The sequence below is a fragment of the Vairimorpha necatrix genome, chromosome 11 (assembly GCF_036630325.1).
Source record: "Vairimorpha necatrix chromosome 11, complete sequence".
In the NCBI taxonomy this organism is placed as follows: domain Eukaryota; kingdom Fungi; phylum Microsporidia; family Nosematidae; genus Vairimorpha; species Vairimorpha necatrix.
The window spans coordinates 583027-585673 of NC_088826.1; the positions used below are offsets into that span (position 1 = coordinate 583027).

The window sequence follows — 2647 nt, forward strand, 5'->3', positions numbered from 1 at the left end:
AATAAAACGAAAAATCGCACCTGGATCTACAATTATTACTGATTGTTGGCGAGGTTATGAGGGGATTTCGGAACTATGTCCTGATTATAACTATTTACATTTAACTGTAAACCATAGCCAAAATTTTGTAAATCCAACAACAGGCGCCCACACCCAAACAATTGAGGGATATGGTCTGTAATTAAAAGAGAATTGCGCAAAGAAGGAACAAGCCATGGTTCTTTAATGAATCTCATTCGAAAACTTTATAAAGCTCGTTTTAAGTTAATTTATAGAAAATCACTACTTGAAAGAATGTTATGCTTTTTTGAAGTTCAAAAAATATGGTTTTTAAATTACGATTTAGCCCCTGAATTTGATTTTGAATTAATTGAATAAATTTTAGTTTTGTCTTTTTTTATTTTTTCCCCCTTTTTTAGGGGGGGATAACATCGCAACTTAACCTTTATGGGAGTCAAAAAATCCTACAAGCAGTATCCTAAGATGGTCAATGATGTTACAAGAATATAAATTTGACGTTGAATATTTAAAGGGCGAGGACAATATGCGGATGGTTGCAGTAGAATATTTAGCAAGGAACTAAGAATTGCAAGTATCACTAAAGACTTTTCAAGAGAAGAAAAGGAAAAGATACTTAAAGCCTATCACATGAAACGGGACATGGATCCATCAATAACATGAAATTTACGATCAAGGAAAAATACTATTGAAAAGGAATTTATAAAGATATCCGGTAACCGTAAATTCGCCTACAGGCGAATTTACGGTTTTCCGCCAAAAATTAAAATTTGCATGTTTTTTCGCCAAAAAAATACCAAAAAAAATGATTGGCATTAATAAAAAATAAAAGATTTGAAAAGTTTATTATAATTTAAATTAAAATTTGTTTGTTATTTAAAAAGCATTTATAATTAAAATAGGTTTATTAAATTTACTTATTCGCATTTGAAATTCACGTGTTGCAGTAAAGCATCCATGTACTCTTCACGAGAATAATGTTTAAAATTTTTAATGATTATTCTAATTTTTTCAGCTTCAAATAATCCCTTTATAACGTTTTGGATTATATATATCCATTTCTTTACAATCGAGTATTCTTGAAATAAAAAGAGCGATATGGGGATTTCTTGTCTCCATCCTCTTGTTTATGGTTCTATTCCAGCTTTCTGCATTGTACAAAGTCCGGGAATTTCATTTTTTACCCTATCAAATACATTCCAAAAATTTATATTGGCGACAGCTCTCCCACCATTATCTTCTCTTGTTACATGGGAAACTAAATAATTATTTTCAAAGTATAACTGAAAGTTAGCTGTGGTTGTAATTGAATTATCTTGTATAAATTTCTTAATATCTTTATAAAAAACCGGAACATCTCGTATTGGCACAAAAGCTAATCGAAGAATCTTTTTGAATACTAGATTATAGTTAGAATCGTTTTTAAACTTTTCTATGTCCCCCATTGCCCCGACTCTTTTATAGGCTGCCTGCCCAAGATGAAACAAGCATCCATTACAGTTTGCTCCAGGGAAAGATATTCGTAATGCATTGACCAATCCTCTCTCTCAAAATCAGTCACAAAGTTCTCAACATTCATAGTAACTAATTCCTTGCATTTATCGAAGCTCTAGAATATGACCTTTCACTTTTTCCATTGAGTAGAATATAAATGTATGGAAAACTTTTGCCAAATATATGGCCATGAAAGACAAAAATTTGGTAAAATCCTTGAGGAGAAGATTTAAACGTTCCATCGACAACGAACGTGTCTATTTTTTCAATCATACTTTTTTTGAATTCTGAAAAAAATATTATAAATCTATCATTATCTTGCATACCACTATCAAATCTAAGAAAACGATTTTTTTTAGAATATACTTGCAAGACTTCGGGTATATCCATAATGCAACCAGTTATAAATCCGAGTCTTGAATTTCTTGTTCGTTTGAATGTATCTCTTAAATATTCTATGGAAGGCATTTTAGTAATATCTAAGCTGGTTGACAATGCTTGGAGTTGTTTTTTTTATTATTTCTAGGGAGTTTTCATTACTTGTAACAACTTGTTCTTTTTTTTTGATAGTTCTTTTAAACATGCATTTCTCAGGTACTGGTTCATGTGAATGAATAACTTTTTTAACGATTTCGTTTTGTTCATTCATTGTAATGGCACCTCTCTAAGACCTATTACTGCCCTTCCATCGCCTAGTGCCGTCCTTATTGTAGTCTAAAGTGTATATCTGATCTTCATAGATAAGATTCTGCCCCCACGTTGACCTTTAAAAATTTCAAAGTTGTCGTTCATTTTTTTAAGGGTAGATTTTCGGCGGAAAAAGAAAAAATTTATGGGCAAAATTTTTGGCGAAAACAACCATTTTTAAACTTTTGGCGAATTTACGGGCACCCAAACGGGACATGGATCCATCAATAACATGAAATTTACAATCAAGCATAAATTCTATTGGAAAGGAATTTATAAAGATATCGAAAAGCTGGTCTCAGGGAGTGTTATTTGCTTGAAATCTAGAAAGAAAAAAAGAAACACAAAACATAGGGTAATCGAAACTAGCAATCACAACGAGCTTTGGGAGTTGACTTGATAGGGCGAATTTCTATACAATAACGCCATTCATTTCATCATAGTAGCG

At 31.7% G+C, this 2647-nt stretch overlaps 1 protein-coding gene across 1 annotated transcript; it reads right to left on the minus strand.

Moving 5' to 3' along the window:
• Window positions 1–1145: 1145 nt before the first annotated feature.
• On the minus strand, window positions 1146–2161 carry VNE69_11116 (MULE domain-containing protein; the record flags this gene model as incomplete). Its single annotated transcript, XM_065475023.1, has 3 exons — window positions 1146–1560; window positions 1766–2009; window positions 2053–2161. The coding sequence occupies 3 exons, from the start codon at window positions 2159–2161 to the stop codon at window positions 1146–1148; spliced, it is 768 nt and encodes a 255-aa protein (XP_065331095.1).
• Between the last annotated feature and the right edge of the window lie 486 nt (window positions 2162–2647).